General features: G+C 37.8%; 1 protein-coding gene across 1 annotated transcript in view; it reads left to right on the top strand.

Annotated features, from left to right (window-relative positions):
• The first annotated feature begins 2858 nt into the window (after positions 1–2858).
• Positions 2859–17509, top strand: part of LOC131694107 (uncharacterized) — a 16715-nt gene continuing 2064 nt past the window's right edge. Inside the window, exons 1-3 of the mRNA XM_058982506.1 lie at positions 2859–3020; positions 3097–3200; positions 3345–3416. Coding sequence (XP_058838489.1) covers positions 2930–3020; positions 3097–3200; positions 3345–3416 — 267 coding nt within the window. The 5' untranslated portion in view covers positions 2859–2929. The remainder of the gene's footprint in view (positions 3021–3096; positions 3201–3344; positions 3417–17509) is intronic.

Here is a 17509-nt window from a genome sequence, read left to right as displayed (position 1 = left end):
TAGTCGGTCCAAAATCGTAGTTTTTCGGTACGGAATATCAAACAAGTGTTTTTTAAATACGAAGAATGACTCGGTGAACAGTTTTCGTAAATCGGAAGTGGAATTCAGTGATTTTTTTGGAGTTTCATCCCGGCGTAAAGTGATTCAAAGCCACACAGTATTAGTGTCAAAAGTGCTCCCCCCGCAATACGGGCCGTCTATTCCCGATGCGGGAAAGAAAAAAGTGTTTTAACAACGTAAATAATAATAGTGGAGATCAAAAACTCACAAAAAAAGTGTTTTTTCCCAGTGATAAATCTTTCCCAAAAAGTGAAAATTTTACGGCGTCACTTTGTGAAAAAAGTGGCGATTCCAAATTATCAGCGCGTCACCCGTAGCTATCGCCCGATAGGTGTCGTACCAATTTCTCAGTTCCACATTCGGAAACCTGCAGATCAGTTTTTCTTTTTTTTCCGATATTTTCCAAACCTTTTTCGGGTCAGGACCACGTGCGTGGCCAGTGGAGTCTTCTGTATCTGCTGCATGCATACTGTTGTTGATAAATTGCGCTGTACTTGCAAACGTGAGAAAGAGAGAGGATTGCTCGGGCTGTTTGATGCGTGAGAAAGAAGCTGGAGATTTGAGGATATCTGGAGGTTTGGAATGGAACGAAAAATAGATAAGCAAGTATCAGTCACTCGCGTAAGTAGGAGATGAGGAAGGAAATAGAAAAAATGGTATATTTTTCTACAGACATTCTAATTTATATATACAAAAATCAAATAAATACACTAAATACGCGTCGATTTCTTACCTCATGTAAGAAATCGAAAGTCTTATTGTAATGTTGTAATCCATTTGATACAAACATTACAGTAAGGCGGGGCTGGTTGATGGAACGATGACCTCGGAACATGTCTGGCTCTGTACACGAAATGGGTCATCGGAAAGTCAATTGAGCTAACACCTACCTAAATCCTTGAACCAAGTTATTTGCATGCATATGTTAAAATACATGCACACATCTTTTTTCTGTAAATCACTACCAGCTAGTGGGAGTTAGGATGGTTAACACACACACACGTATACGTCATCGCTTTGAATTCAAAGTTATAGGCTAGATAGATAGGTCCTTGCGGTGTCACGGAAATCCGTGCATGGCGATGTTCGGTATGGAATAACTTAGTTACAAATAGCGAGCCATTTGTATCTCAGCGGCATGTTGTTAAATACTAAAAGTAGTATATGTGGTTTTTTAAACCAAAAAGGAGGTCAAGAACAGCTTTTTCTTTTTTGTTATAAACAAAAAACATGCAAAATAGTACCTTTTAGGATCAGAAAATCACAAATAATCTGTGTCTCACGACGATTTCATTGGTGGTTTGTTCATTAAAATCAGTCAATTAGGTCGGCCGTAGTAGATTATTCAAAAATAAACGTGCTAAAAATTTGAAATGTCAAAATTTTGACCAAACATCTGGATTCGATTTTTCAATGCCAAATATCTTCCATCGAAATTGTGATTTCACCTAATTTGGGTTTGAGAAATTTTGACTCTACTGTTTTTTTGGAACTTACTCCATACATGGTCAGGGGAAAATAAATAATGAAAAAATAAAAATGTTAGGGAGTATTGCAAATTACCAACAGCGGGGCTCTTGTAGTTTTGCTAGCGAAACCGAGCCGTCGTCGATCACCCTAAAGGCCATAGAACTTTAAATATACTTCTTTACCAATCAGACTTTTTAGTTCCTAAAGTTTTATTTAGAATTACTTCAACTGTTGTTCCGTGTACGCTTCCAGATCAGTTCTAGAAAAACCATTAATAGATTACAATATAGAAATTATTTCTCCACATTATTACAGCATTTTGATTCTACGAATCAGTATTTACTCATTTTTGTGAAATTTTGCGAAGTTAGTTTTATATTAGGCGAGAAATTATCATCTCACATTATACCGCGAAAGATGAGGTCGGATGCAATATTGTCATGAAAACTTGGAGAGCAAGTAATGTTACATCACATGCTCGTTTTTCGATTGCTCGGCGAAGTAGGTGAAATACAGCCTATTTCTGTTCACGAATGCGAAAATTTCAAATTCAGGAAAATATATCTAACCGTAAGTTCATCTTCCCAGCAAAGGTTTTGGGCTTCGAGATAGTTTTCTTCTATGTGCCGATCACGCATTGTAATCAAATTGATTATGATGACGCCCACTCGTCGAATGTTTACAATCAAATGAGCTAGCCTAATATTATACTAGTAGTACACGTAAACCATGAACTTATTCCAACCGCCAAAAAATTGATATTACTTTTTCGAACAACACTCTACCAGAATTCGCAATCCTCCCGAGTAAGTATTGATTTGATGCAATACGTCACAAAAATGAAGTTACCTTAGTCGCACGATTTTTTAACATTTAACGTTCAGGAAATATGTAAAAAATTATCACCTGTCCTGATTGCTTACAAAAAGTATTCCACCTTTTTTGAGAAAAATAGTATTCATGGTGCAAGTGGGAGCAAAATGGATTTACGATGTACATCCAAATTGGATTGATGGAAATACTTTCAATACTTCAATACAACAACAGTATTATTTGTGAAAGGCCCGCTATCAGCTAACGACAGAGAAGTGCAGTTGAGCGAGAGTTCCAAAACATTGAACATTCTCCGTGACCAAACCAATCAAATTTAGGCGAAATGTGCTCGCCGTGTCTAAAGTACATAAAACTCGTGTGTAGTGTAGTATGCATTAACAAATCCAAGACTGGCATCGTGGTTACCCCGGATACCAAGCCAGACTGTTTACATTGGGCGGACTACCATTCGCAGTCGCGATTATTTTCCATTCTGACGTGGTTTACGTTTCGGTTCTCAACTTCTAAAAATTTGTGTTTAACAAAATTTCAGTGCATTATAAGTGTTCATTTTTTTCTGATCCCGATGGCTAAGAAAGGTGGAGTTCAGCAGCTGCAGGCTGAAATCAATACGGACGAAGAGTTTGAAAAGTTTTTGGAGCGAGATGGTTTGTTGGGTAGGTTTCGAGTACGATGCGGCCTAACACACATCACCTAACGGTAGACATTTCGTTCATTTCGCAAATTCAACAGTGATGGACATCTACACGGATTGGTGCGGTCCATGTACCGGAATGGTGGGCAGTCTGAAGAAGATAAAACTTGAACTGGGCGGTGATAATCTTCAGCTAGCAATAGTAAGCAAATCGAACAAATTAAAACATTGTCCGCAGATTAAAATTCAAGCTAATTATGGGCGCAATCAATCTTCTTTGAATTACCTATGTCCCATCCGCTTCCGTTGTTGTTCATCAAGCTTTTTCTTTTGTTCTCGCCCACAGTGCAAATCCGATGATATAGAGGCACTGAAACGATTTCGAAACAACAGCGAACCGACCTGGCTGTTTGCCTCGGTAAGATACAATCTGCTTCCATTGTTATGACTAGCGCATCCCCCGACACGCTCTGGGTTAGGTATCCTTTTCGAGTTGGCCTATCCCTAAAGGGCAAAGTAAATCACGATCATTTTACATTAATTTTCCTCTGACACGACATAGACGTCGACTGGCAGAATGTTGCTGTACGCATTGTGTTCATAATACATATTCCAGTGATGAAAGACTAGCCATTAGCTATTATAACGAATTGGTTTCCAGGTTTTTACTAAAAGTACTAAAAATCAATCAATTTTTCCTACGCTATATTATGCTTAAAATAGGTCAAATGTCAACCAGTAGAGTAGGTCCTTCAGCGGCACGAACTGGTACAGTGAATTGAGCTAAACGTTACGAATAGGTTATCAAACTAATTCAAGATTGCTTTATTTCCCAGTAAATTTTTCCTTTGGTTGTTATTTAATCGGAAAACAGCAACCAAATATTTATTATGACAACCTTTCTGCTCGATGTTTTACAAGATAGTGAACTTTTGCAAAAAGCGCGAAAGCGCGCGCTAAACAGGGATACTTGGGAACTCTATTAACCAGAAGCACACACCAAAAAAATCTGAATTTTATCGTTGACGTAATTGCAAACATGACACAATTCAACAAACCGTAATTTACGAAATGACAGAACATTACCGTGTTACATTTAATTTTACATGAAACATATACTTTACATGCGCAATGACTTAAAATTACACTTCCTACCATTCAGACCAAACGCTGTATGTGGAGTAAAATTACATGATTTACGAAATTAATCGTCATGTAAAATTAAAATCAAACGTAAAACTAAGTCATTTTTGATGCTCGTATATGTCATGGTCAGGAGACGTAAATTTACACTATTTTTTCTAGGTGTGCATGTACCTAGGCATAGGACAAACTGTTGCGTCCAAGTAGTATTGCATGACAGAGTAGAAAAAATCGTTCTCTAGTCAAGCTACAACTACAGACAGCTATAACTGGATGGTATGCTGGAGCTAAGTAAACTATTTGCTATTTGTGTTTCCTTGATGTGAAAACGTTTCTCACGCAGAATAGCGTGCATAAGGCTTGAGGTTTACTCGCGGAATCACAGTGTGCTGTTGGGCAAATGTAATACATCCACAACATTGTAACCTGGTAATGAAGCTGGCGCGCAATTTAGTTAACAGGATCTTATCCAATAGCCGGAAGAGTGTAGAAGTGGCGCCTCCCGAGCAGCTTGGAATTAATGAATGAGTCACAGAGGTACCAACAAGTAGTCATTTGATTTTGTCACAAAACAAAGTATGTAGACTCATAATGGTGCATAACTATCAACCACCTTGGAGACTTAATTTGAATGTAACTGGTAATACGAATATATAGGGTGACGAGCCCATTTTTGCCATGTTTCTATTGTCACCATACCCATTTGAAGCCGTTGGTTAGAGCAGTGTCTGCCATCTTTGTTCAACGCATTGAGTCAAATGGTAGCGCAACAATAGGGGCACTCGATTCGAGTTTTTGTTGCGCTCAAACACGAGAATTTCTCTGTTTTCATCGCATTTGTGTTAATATATTGATTCTTAACAACGAAGCAAAGCTGTTGAAATTAATGAATCAGTGAGGCACCCTGCTTAGTATGGTGAAAATAGGCACTTTTCCCCTATATCGTCACCAATTCTAATAATCATCTGTAGATCCCGCACTGAAAGCACCTTATCAAGTGTTCACTATTCATATAGTAAATGAAATTGAATAATTCTGATGAGCAACATGGCTGTCTAATTGAGCCAGCTGTTATGCTAGTTTTTCTGAAAACACTAAGGCCAAAGCTCTATAGCCATTGGACCATTTTTTGTTCATACTGTCAAATATACAATATATGTCTGTTCAAACGAATAACAAATTGAAAATATTATTGAATCAATGAGAATTGTGGAGGGACGAAGGACTTCGTGTGGCACGCGAGCACAAAACATACTGTACAGGATGTAACCGTTCAATTACATTCAATTACGAAAATGTCACATCACGTCACCTGCATTGATTGGAATAGCATTGTATTGAAATGCTACTGCTACTTTGTTGATGGTGCACAGAGTAGCACTGGCGAAAATCAAATGATAGTTCCCAATAATCTTTTTCTTCCCAAACGAAAAGAAATTAAATCCCCGATTAGTGCATTAGGGCACAACACCTAACTAAGAAATGTTGATTTGTTTTGTATTTTGTTTTCTACTCGTCAGTAACTGACACCTAGACCTAGAGGTAAGTTAGACAATAAAGTTAAACTAACACCGAATTGGCGCCAGATAGACACTAAATCCACAGCATATGTGAACGTCTAACGCAACAGTGATGTTTGCCCTAATGCACTAATTGGTTCTAATTATATTTGTTTCTCTTTAGGGAGTGAAAAACTTTGTATAGTTCGTATGGCGTATGGCTTTCAAGCCAAAATACAAGGTTTCTATTCTCTCGTTAAGAAACCGGAGAAGAGATGTCCCGTCCCAAAAAAAGCTTCCTCTAACAGGATAACTTGCTAATATCAAACAAATACCACCGGAATCGGAGTTGAGTTGTGATGGTTTTCCCAGATAAACTTTTGTAATAGAATATTTGAATTCTGCAGATTCTGCTGAACGCTTCCGTGTATCAAAGAGCAAAGAGAAACCAAAACAAAACAAAATGCGTTCGACAGGCGGAGAGAATAGCGAAACTTCAGTCGAAATGAACGATACTCATGTCGTTTTCGCTTGAGGCAGAAACTAACTCAGTTTCGGACCTAACTGCTGTCAAACCATTTGTTTGAAGCCAGTTTCGAACCTAGATTATGCGTCACTGAACTGAAAACCGGGTTGGGTTCCAACCTGAAATATATTTCGGGTTCGCTCACACCACCGCTGTTTTGCGAGAACCCAACTCAGTTCCATTAAAAACGATTGTTTGAAGCAACTAACCTGAGTTAGTTTCTAGGTTCTCAATCGAAAACGACATCAGTGTACTTCTGCTTCTGCCCAAGCCAGTGCAAAGCGAGCGAAAAAACAGTTACTTGTGTGCATTGTCTGAAGAACAAAGGATACTGTTATTTTTATTCTTGCGTTGTGATCTATCAAGACGACTGAGTCTCATCAAAAAACGTGACTATTCGGCCCAACATAGTGGCCTTTCAGGTCTTTTCGTATAAGACCAAGTGAAGACTTTTTTTCAATAGGTCTAATCCGCAAAAGAGAGCCTCTCTTTATTTTCTTTCTATTCCGCGATTTACTCGGTCACCTTACTGATTTCCCTTCAACTGTATGCATAATCAGCTAGTAGAAACCTTGGTCTTTCGAAACATACTGATAAATGCTCAAAAAGTTTTATGGTTTCATAGTAATAATCGAAAGAGAAAGCGAAAAAATAGGGCTCTCTTTTACAGATTGCACCTAATGAAAAAAAAGTCTTCAAGTATTCGTGATGTGGAACATCTGCTGAAGGTGAAAATGCAGCTTCGGTTCTCGGAAGTCACCTCCATACAGCTTGAGCACGCCAGACATGCGAGAAAAGGAATATTTTCCCGACGCGAAAAAAGATCTCCGCTCGCAATAGCAAATTGCGAGCACGGGATCTTACAGGCTCTAAATAAAATGAGTTATATTTTTTATTTTTTGCATCTTGTAAATATATAAAAGACCCATGGCTCCTCTAAGCTAACGCATTAAGCCGTGTCAAATAAACGAATTAAAACAATATTTCAGCATTTGCGATTTGATGACAAACAGAAATTAGTTATGTCGAGGAACGCATGAAAATACTAGCGATGACTAGACTTCAATTATGCCATTCATTCGCCTGTACCGTACATTGTACATTCAGAAACAACTGCAACTAGTGTTTTTGAAGTGTTACAATTTCTAACGAATAAAACCGACTTAATCCACTTAGATGAGACATTTCTTACACATATCACTGTTGTATCATTGATTAATCTGCGGAACTCATACGAAGTAGGCACCTAACTAAAGGTGGTTAAACACAGTTTTGAGTACCGAAACAACAAATGAAATTGAAAATTATATTAAGCAAAAAGATGAAAAAAGTATATGCGTAAAATGACTAATATAAATCAAATTAATAAAATAAATAAATCAATTTAGTTCAACTCATCAAATGAAAAATTCAGCAATATTCAAAAAAATAAAAGAATTAATTTTGGTCAAATTCTAAATCCAAAGAATAGAACGAATAAAATCGATAAAAAAAATGAATACTGAATGAAATAAATGATTAAAATGAAATGATCATATATTCAAAATTAGTCAAATAATAAACTGAATAAACGAGAATATAGAATGAAATTTAGAACAAAAATGATTTAAATAAAGCAAAAAATAAATAAATTAGACGAATTTGAGATTCATTGTTCCAGAAATTTTCTGAAATGTAAGCGAACTTCCCATTGTTTGAAAAATGGCTATTAAATACAACGTTTTTTTTTCTAGTGCTTTTATTCTGTTTTCACAGTGAATAAGACAGGATATTACAAAGTATTCATTTTCCTGAATGTCAATAAAAGGGCGTATGAAACGTCTAGGCTATGTTGGCGATTATTTTATTGTCAATAGAGCAAAAGTCGTGCATTGAGTCGATTACAATGCTATCTATTGCCAGTCATCCTTATAGCTTGCCTATAGTTTCGTTCGGAATTCTTGTTCCAGCGATATGGATGCATGCGTTCTATACAAACCAGTACCTCGAAAAAGAAATGATTCAAACTATCAGAATAAGTATTTGAATTCTTGGAAAAGCAAATCATTTGAAAATGACATGAAAAATGTAACTTGTGGTTTTCAATACAAATCAGTGTCACTTGTTGCTACACAATAATGTGTATGGCAAAAAATGTAGTTAGGCCACCTATTTGTTGAATGCGTAAACTCTGATGGTAATCTTTGCAATTTATTTGTACAGTGTGGCTTTTCAAAACGGTTCCATTGATTTTATCTGTCTAAATTCAATTACAAACCGCTGGGAACAAATCAAATTCAAGTATATTTTTTTTGGCATATAATAAATTAAATTTTAGAACTATGGCGTAAAAATCCAAGCGCTGTGCAGTTCTGGAACTACTACCGAAGCAGGAATCCGTTGGAGATATAACGTAGATGCTCGGTGTAAATCTTACATTTGGTAGGGTTACCAAACAGACTGAGAGCAAATTAAGGACATCCCTGCCAAATGTTATGCCAATGACTAATTTTCCAGCGGATGAACTGGGATGTTGAATTTCAATCGAGACAAATTAGAATGATGTAGTGCCAATACCAAACGAAAATACCACTTTAGCCAAACCTCATATTGAGCTATCCAACAAATTTTGGTTACCTCTGAGTAAAACAAATTTTGGTTGCCATGAGTCGCAGAGAGTATGCATTAACAAAAAAATCGCTGGAAGGAATTGAAATTGATTCTCTTGGAATACAGTTGATCTGAATAATTTAATACAGGGTGATTCGTCATGACGTTTTTTTCATCTAGCAAACAAATTGAAAAATTGAGTAAATCACGAATTGTTTATTTGTCAACCGAAAGAACATATTTTTGCCATTTATTGTTTGAAAACAATTTCTTTTAAATGTTGACCATGTTGGCGCTTCAGATAGTCCATTCGACTGGTCCAATTTTTGATGACGGATTCGAGTATTTCAAGTGGTATCTGGCTAAATACTCGAGTAATGTTGGTTTCCAATGCTTGGGGATGTTACGACTGCTATGTTTTCTTCACTGCGTGCTACATGTGGTCGATTTGTTCGCTAATCATCCAATAACAAGAACTACAACGCTTATTTTTTGGTTGTATGGCGAATAGTTGAGTCAATTGGCCGATGATGTCGACCATTCTATGGTCGGAGCAAGGATGCAAAATGCCTACCTTTTCTGCGGCTGGAATTTTTCTGCCTACATTCTCATTTCTCTCTCGATGCTGCTGTCATTCGCTAGTGCAGGACGCCCAGCGCTGTACGGCTGCCTGTGTGCAAAGCAGTAACATGACAAAAAACTACTGTCCCCAGTACAGCCACCAGACGCGAGTGGTACAGCTTCTCTTTCCTTATTTTACATTTTTTTATATTTTCAATCTTTTTAATATTTTTATTCAAAAATGACTACAATGAATGCGGCTCATTTACGCCACGGCCGGCATCAACGCTTTCGTGTGCGGGCCTCTCCCTTTGACTATGCAGAGAAAAATGTACAAAGCGAGAGAACAAACTTTACTACGCCACACTCTCACCGAGCAGTCGGAGTACAGGAGCAAAACAAAAATGTATTCTACTGCTGTACGGGAAAATGTACTCGGTTTGGCTACCGTTCCGGCAAGAGCTGTAGTGATGCGTTGCTGTAGCGGGCTGTACGGCTTGTGCAAATGTAAATATACCGAAAAAAATGTAGTTTATCGGTACCGTTGGCATCCCTGGGTCGGAGTTCACTAAACACATTTCCCACAGATCGCTGATTTTCGAAATATAGTTGAATAATTTGAAGACGGTGAGCCAGTGTAAGTCGTTCCATTATGAAATGGCAAACAATACTATACTACAATAGCATGACAGTTTGCAGTTGGTACCCGTTAACTACTAGAAAATGCCCTGTTAAAAAACTTCATGTTGAACCACCCTGTATATGCCAAGGTTTGAGACTAAAATTAAGGACATTTGAAGTAAAATAAGGACGCTTTCCAAAAACCTCGGAAATAAGGACACGTCCTTTAAAATGAGGACGGTTGGTAACCCTATCTGGCGATGTAAGAAACGATTGTAAGAAGTAAGTGTAGCATCTATACGTCCAGAATCGAAAAGGCCTCGTAAGACATTGTTAATGCTGGGGCCAACAACATACGTCATAATCCGGCCGGATCCATTAATCAAATGGCAAGGACTACAATGTGTCGCGTAAGATGAACCAAACTGTGTTGAAAATAGATCTTGCTTTATATATATTTATATTCAAACACCCACAACACCAGCTTCTTTCTGAAGCCACGAAACAAGAGTCTGTAAACAGCGATGCCAACCTGGCTTTAAACTGGATTCTTCCAATTTTTTACAGCATCCAGTCAAACAGACAATCGGAAAAATCTTCCAGTTTTTTTTAAATTCGAGCCAGTTTTATCCAGTTTTTTTATATATTCATTTATTTAGAATTTTCAAGCAAGCGATGGGAAGATGCCGAGCGCCCCAGAATAAGATTTTACTCCACCGTAACCTGAACTCTTTTTGTTCCACTTGTGAGTAAAACGGTTCGAGAATGTACATTTTGATCCGATTTCAAATGAATTTTACTCAAACATATAGGTAGCAGTACATTGTGTCGAATATTCTGATAAACATTTGTTGAATTCTCAGCTAGTTGCTATAGTGGTATCGTAAGAAAAGTTTAAGCGCATCCTCAAGTTTAGCAAATGGTCTTAAATTTAAATTTAGATTTTGTGGATGTGTAGATTGAAACCTTCAGAACATTGAAATTCAACTGTAATTACAATTACAATCAAATTCGAATGCTTTAATTTTTTTTTAATTTAAAAAACAATATCAAAAACCGACTCAAGGTAGGTAAAGGTATGGAACATGCGCGTTTACTTAAAATTACGTTCATTGAATCATTGACTTAAATATAGGTATAATAGGTTTTTTTGAACATCCAGTTTTTTCCAGTTTTTTTTTCAAGAAAGGTTCCAGTTATTTTGAAAAAAAATGTTGGCAACTCTGGCTGTAAAGATGCGACAGAAGAATTGATATGCAGATCATCGATAAAAATCTTGATTCCTTTAATCCCAGCGATAAAAGTGTATGGTAGAACGCAAGAACCGGATTCGGTTATGATTTGAGCTGCAGTAGCTTCAAATGGTAACAAATCTCCTATTTTTTTGCTTTGATCCGTTATTTTTCATAACATTTTACAACATTAAAGAATTTCAATTTTCATTAAGGGACCATTCATAAATTACGTAACGCAAAAATTGCCCAAAATTGACTCCCCCCTCCCCCCATGTGACAAATTGTCACAAATTTCTTCATCCCCCCCTCCCCTGTTACGTAACAAATTCCTAGAAAAAAATTTTTTTTCTTCGGTGAAAACATGTTACGTAACGATCTAGCTAACTCCCCCTCCCCCCTATGTCACAACATGTCACAACTTGTTGTACCCCCTCCCCCCCTAAAAGCGTTACGTAATTTATGAATGGTCCCTAATATCATCACAAAGCAGGTATTCTTAGTTGTTAAATGACATATTTAAACATATATTTCATTTAAAATTCAGTAGACATACAAATAGTTTAAAAATACCCGTGGAATGTCTCTTTTTAATTTTTTTTATTTGCGTGCATGCATATTACCCAATTAAGTCGAATATTTTTCTGATATACCCAAGGATATCCTTAATTATACGATATATAAACGCTCAGTATACAATTTAATTAAATTGGAATCGATGCAGTTTGCGATTTATGATCACATGCCTCCCCATAGTGCAACGTTTCGAAGGGATATCCCGTCGTCTTCAGAAAAAGCAGGGTTTGAACGTGAATTAGTATCAATACAAACATTTTGCAAATTTCTCACGACTAGGATGTAATATTAAATTTGTTTCCAATAGTGACGCTGCTCTACACGGAATTGCAAAAAAAAACTATTTATGCGGAAACAATAGACAACAATTTAGTTTTTTCTTCTCAAACCTAGTCGCGCACATCAAATTAGATGGTAACTTAACAAATATTTCAGATTAGTAGAACATCTTACGGTACAACTTACAAGTGGATACGGAATTAGCAACGTAGATGTTAGTTGTGACAGTTGTCACAAACACAAAGAGAGCGAGAGAGAGTGATATAATATCTATTTTCTCTCACTACTAGATGTGTGCTCATTTACTATCCCACATCCACCTCACGGCTGAACGTAACACTTAATCTAAGGGGTAAATATAGCAACGCTGGAAAAAAAATCATTTTGATGTGAACTTACATATTACGGTTTCATTTTAGCTGTTTAAATGTTCTATGCTATATTTCTTCTTAGTGGAGAAAAAATCGGCAAAAAATTTCTTATCTCCATTAAGGAAAAAAACTATTTAAAACTTATTGTGTCTTTGCACGTGAAGAGCACAAAACCTATAACTAAATTAGTTACAGAATTTGCGTTTCGACTTCGTCTCATCAGAATCCGACACTAACTTAGTGACAGGACTAATCTAGTGACGGATTGACGCTAGCTCCAAAAAACGAAATAAAGCGCAAATTCCATAATTAATTTAGCGTAAAGAACGATACCTTCGAAGGCGGTATGCGCCATTGCTGCAATGATTACCATCTGCATAATTCTGGCTGAGGACGTGGAATGCAAGGAGACTGGTCAGAGAGGACTCGTTGGCTAAGTGAGCGTATGAGTGGGACAACGCGGAGAGAGGAAGGTGGACGACCGACTCATCCCAAATGTGTCGATGTGGGTGCATAGGAAGCATGGAGGGTTGAACATTTGACGCAGTTTTTGTCTGGGAATATCGGTAATATCCGAGTAGATAACGATAAAGCTGGGAGCTAAATGGCTCAAGAAAGCGGGTATCGGTATCGGGAGAAATTCCTCCATCGAAATTGGGGGGAGGCGGTTAATCTCAGTTGGAGTAGGGTGAGTTCACCGCCAGGGACTATCCGAGTAGATCGTGATAAGGCTAGAATTAATTGCGGAAACAAGAGTTAAATGGCCCAGGAAATTAGCAACTGAAAAGCTCACTAAAACGAGAACTAAATGGCGAAGTAATAGATGAAGATGAAGAATGGAGAGCTAAATGGCTCAAACGTCGAACCATTTTATGGATCTAATGGGGCTTTAAGATAGCTGCGGAAAACTCGTGAACAAAAGAAAGAGATGCAAAGAAAGCACAACCACGACGTAATACCTTTATATAGTTCCGTAAATAAGAAGGGCGAAAAAGAGTAAGGAGTGTTTTAGTGGTTGGGCACGAAAGTGAGTCATGAGTCCAACACAGTGCCAATACTGCATGCCAGACTTTTAAAGTTGTTTAAGCCTCGCTATAAGAAAAAAAAAACAAACTTTGTCTCAATTTGTGCAGTTGAGTTGATTGGTATATGAGACTCGGCCCTACGGAACTCGGCAAGTTTTCAAAGTTTTAGGGAATTCTATGCATTTCTAAGACATGTAAAAATATTGGATTTATCAATTTCAAAAATCCAAGTTCTCGGAAAGTCGAAAAAATCGTAATAAGCGCAGGGCAACTAATCCTTTTTTTGTGCCACTTGTCATAAATCCTAAAATAATCTTGGCTATATTCCTCCTGCAGGAAAAAATGCACTTGTGGAGCTCAGTATATTAGTAAGATATGGATTACCGTTTAGACTTCGTCTCATCAGTACATAACAACTGGCTTGGCCGCACATGTAGACATTAAGTTTCCTTTATAACTGCATATTCATTACTAATTGACTCTAGTGCTCACGGTAACTTCCTTATTACAAACAATGTCAACTTGTCCCCTAAATGAAATGTATCGATTACAGCGACGCCTGGAGCCTGAAATGTGAAACTGGCGATTTTCTACAAATATCTGGCCAATCTTTCCCATTTCACCCTGAGCAGAAGCTAAAAATCAGCTATAGGTAGCAATCAATTCTTCTTGCTGCTTTGTTGCTTATCCACTGCACAAACAGTATAGTATCGTTACCCCCGGCTGTAACCCAGTAAAGCTCAGCCGGAAATGAACTGGAATTCTAACTAGAATCGGTTGTGTCACTGGAGCCGGAATGCGAACTGGAACCAGCCAGAATTCCGGTTCATTTCCGGCTGAGCTTAACTGGGAATGTGCAAAATGTATTTATCATTTTAATTTTGACATTCACGTACGGGTATTTAAAGCATAAGCTAAGCACGGAATCCTATTTACAACAATTTTTTATCCATGTCCAATTCGAGGATAACAGGCCGAGCACATACATTCGGTGGCTTATTGCAGCCATAAATCGTTCTACTGATAGGTAATACGAAAACACCATTATTCTTAGGGTGACTATAAGTCCTGGTTTCCCAGGACACGTCCTGGTTTTTCAATGATTGTCCTGATTTCCTGGAAAGTTGAGATTTGTCCTGGTTTTTCTCCTGTAAGCATAAAATATTTATCAATATTGAGTCTACGCTGTATTCACTCTTGTCCAGCTCGCAGTTACGACCGACCAGAATACGACAAACAAAGCTTAATACACTCGAATGTCCCAATTATAGTATTCGATGCTTTTTTAATCCTTCAAAAATGTCTCGTTATTTCTCTTTTAAACTTCCTTTTCGTACATAGAAATTGCAATGATATTTGACAACCTAATAAATCCAACCGATTCCAGTTGTGGACCAAACTCTGGCCGATATCAATGTCGATGAAACGAGCTTCTTCTCAGTTTAATAGATCGTTCAATCTGGGACCTGAAGAATTTCCTTTGGTCTCTGAGAAGACACATCGACACATTGACATTTTTCGTTCTTGCTGGAAGCCCGCGAATATGCTTCCAATCCTTAAAACGGGAAATGGCGAAACATTAATACTTAGCGTGTAATAACTTCATTGAGTGCTGGTGATTATGGAACTACTTCAGGATCAATGCAAGCAGTAGTTAATCAAGGATTAATATGGCTGCACGCCTGGACGCTTAACAGCGACTAACATGTTGAGTCTAGCATCATACATAACAGGAGTATGGAATGTCGCTCTCAAACTGATTTGATTTACACCAACTTATCTCCTGTTTGATAACAATAAAAAAAATTAAATTTAGATCAAACGGTAGATTTGTAGCTGTTTCGGTCCTAGCTCGCCGATCGAGAGATAGAGATTGCCACGAACTTATTTTTACATCAGGAATAGCGGATGGAAGCTACTTGAGACCGTTGATGCTTCTGCTTTACTTCAATGACGTGTATTTAGTGCTGAAAACTCCTCGGGTTCAATACAGACAATCTCAAAATATTTTGTATCATCCGCTCGATTCAGAATTGCCATTTTTTCCAAAAATAGTATGAAACCTTCGCTGAAAGTGGTGTAGCGAGAACTGGGTGTGTGTAAATCCGAAATGTGGCCGGTGATTGAATTCAAACGGACTTTCTGGCCTACCATATCTCAGAACTTTTTAACTTCCGAAAACCTACGGAGAATGCACAGTTGATGGAGAGGTAACGGGGGAGGCAGCCCCCTTTCACCTTGGATTTTAACTCGTCTGATATGGTCACCCTATTATTCTGAAGCATCCATGGTGGCACGTTCAGGTTTGCTGGACGAACTGCTCAGGTCTTCCTCAACTTTCAGGTAGACTGATGAATATCAGAAAGCTTTCGGCCAATTTAAGGTTCTTCGGTATTCTAACCTGATGTTGGCAGTTGTGTCAGCTGATGCACTCACGATTAGCTTCGGGGTAACGACCAGTAACAAGTACCCTGGTGAAAGTTGTACAGCACGCTTTGCGAACATTACCATCCACCGCACAGAAATCCTTGCATTTTCGGCTGCAAACAGATAATGCTGTACTTTTGCAGATCTTCGGATCGAAGAAGGGCATATTAGTTTCCAATGCTGGGCCTTTACGCTGAAGTTAGCTTATGACTTTTCGATGGAATATGCATCAAAGGAAAAGTTCGGGAATGCGGATGTACATGTCAAACCTGACGATGATACTGTGCTAACCTGCAGTAATCACGAAAAAAACCTGAAATTCGTAACCAACAGCACAACCAGTCCTAGCAACCAAAAGTTCGGGCAATACTGAAAACAGTAAACAAGTTCATCGACCGTATTCTGCGGCCGCATATAGGGGAAGATGGGGTAAAACGCACCCCCGAGGCAAAATGCACCCCTTGCTTATATCGAAAACTGCTGAAAATTTCTAGAAAATGGTAACACCAGTCGGAAGTTCGCCATAGTAAACGTACTTTGTCAAAGTTTGATAACCGTACATCAATAGCAGCTCGAGAAATAAACAAAATACAATAACGTGCTCTTCTCATGTCATTATCGCGGCTCGTGCAACAAGGATTTTCAGCACTTATAAATGCAATTGGTATTATTATATCAGTGCATTCCTGTTCTATTTATACCGTTGTTCATTATTCTATTGCACTATGTATGAAAAATCTACTAAATAATTCACTTTTTGCTAAATTTATATCTCTGCTCCATCGGGGGCAAAATGCCCTCTTCTTTGATTTGGCTGCTTTTTTAATTGAAAACAGAAAAATTCTCGACGAACATATGATTACGGCCTAAAAGCCAACTGTCAAAATTCACTTTGAATGGATATACCGAGCAAACCGTTACACGTCAATCACAAATGTTGGTAGTAAACGAAAGAGAAAAGTTTTCTCTTTCATAATCTGTTATGAACTGTGTTCAGCTAGTACGGTTTGTTCGAAATTTCCATTCAAAGTGGATTTTGACAGTTGGCTTTTAGGCCGTAATCATATGTTTCTCAAGAATTGTTCTGAAAACCTACTAATTGCATAACCTAAGACTTTTTGATGACACACTTTTGTGAAATCTCGTTAGAAAACCAAAACTACTCGCTTGTTCACCGAGCATTCTGCCCCGTTGTTGTAGTGCATCATGCCCCGTTGTTGTGGTGCATTTTACCCGTTTTGCCCCGCTAATTTTTCAAAAGGCAATTTTTAATGATTTTGAAAAATCGAATATTTTTCATGTTCTTGATTATTTGGCAAAGCGTTATGATTGTGATTACAAAGGAAAATGTTGGCAAAACGATATCATTAATGAAATTCTCCTGATTGATGATCTATAGCTGAGTTATGATCATATTTCCTTATGCTGATTTCGTTTTTAGAGCCGAGTCGCTCTAGGTTCGCTCTGAGCTGTCACTTTTGTATGAATTTTGTAAATATTAGAGCGAACCTAGGGCGACTCTGATCTAAAACCGAAATCAGCATTAGAGGGTGCGTTTTACCCCATCTTCCCCTAAAGTTCTTGAACTTTAAAGATGCTTAACCTTTAATGGAACTTACAAGTGCCTTACACCGCTGTTTGAACATTACATGATTCAAAAAT

The sequence above is a fragment of the Topomyia yanbarensis genome, chromosome 3 (genome assembly GCF_030247195.1).
Source record: "Topomyia yanbarensis strain Yona2022 chromosome 3, ASM3024719v1, whole genome shotgun sequence".
In the NCBI taxonomy this organism is placed as follows: domain Eukaryota; kingdom Metazoa; phylum Arthropoda; class Insecta; order Diptera; family Culicidae; genus Topomyia; species Topomyia yanbarensis.
The sequence above is the reverse complement of the archived record's forward strand: the minus strand, read 5'-3'. Positions and strand labels throughout refer to the sequence as shown.